At 56.9% G+C, this 837-nt stretch overlaps 1 protein-coding gene across 1 annotated transcript in view; it reads right to left on the bottom strand.

Moving 5' to 3' along the window:
* Positions 1–837, bottom strand: part of LOC109525546 (formin-binding protein 1-like) — a 28,058-nt gene that overhangs the window by 7,568 nt on the left and 19,653 nt on the right. Inside the window, 1 exon segment of the mRNA XM_019886111.1 lies at positions 1–24. Coding sequence (XP_019741670.1) covers positions 1–24 — 24 coding nt within the window.

Raw genomic sequence — 837 nt, 5'->3', positions numbered from 1 at the left:
GGGGGGCGTTAACAGGGACATAAACTACCGGTAAGGAAAACCATAGAAGAAGAAGAAGAAGGGGGGGCCGGAATCCCAACGGAAGGAAAAGGAGGAGGGAACACAAAATCAATAAGCCTCCTCGACACCTTCCCAAAAAGAAATCCAACACAGCACGAGGGGGGCCGCGGGCGTCTTCCGTGGAAGCGCGCTGAGCGAAAGACAAAAAGAAGACAAAGCGCGGGTGCGTTCAAGCAAGCAAATGTCGGCCCGATGCGCGGCCGAGGACGAGCTGCTGCTCGCAGCGGTGCCGTTGCCGTGCGCGCTGATGCGATGTCAAAGCCTTTTCAAAACATTTGACACAAACGGCCATACCGGCTTAGACAGTAACGCCCCACTCGTGGAAGGTGCCACAAACTCCACTTGAGCATCTCTCTCTCTCTCTCTCTCTCTCTCTCTCGATACGCACACGGATCGTCCCGCGCCAGCGTGTACATGCACAAGCAGCGGGATCGCTTCCACACAAAAGCCAAATAAGGTGGCAAACTATGCGCGGGACTCCTTCCAGTTGGGTCGAAATACCGCTCACCCACCCACACCTTGTTAGGGACATGCATCCGAAATCAAGGGACGTGGAAAGAAAAAAAAAAAAAAGTGTACCGCCGGCCCGCCAGTCAGAAATCAGGTGGCACCGCTCGCAGCCAGTCAGTGCAAAACAGCGCCAGGCGGCGGCGGCTGGATTAATTGTCGAGCCGCAGAGGCGGGAAACGCATTAGTGTGCGTGACAGCGGGACGGACGCTCCGCGTCGGTCGGGGAGGTGGGGGGGGAAATTGAACGGTACGCGGGAAAAGAGCGCA

This window comes from Hippocampus comes, unplaced genomic scaffold, assembly GCF_001891065.2.
Source record: "Hippocampus comes isolate QL1 unplaced genomic scaffold, H_comes_QL1_v1.1 scaffold699, whole genome shotgun sequence".
Classification (NCBI taxonomy): Eukaryota; Metazoa; Chordata; class Actinopteri; order Syngnathiformes; family Syngnathidae; genus Hippocampus; species Hippocampus comes.
Note: the sequence above shows the minus strand (reverse complement) of the source record. Positions and strands in the feature narration are given on the sequence as shown.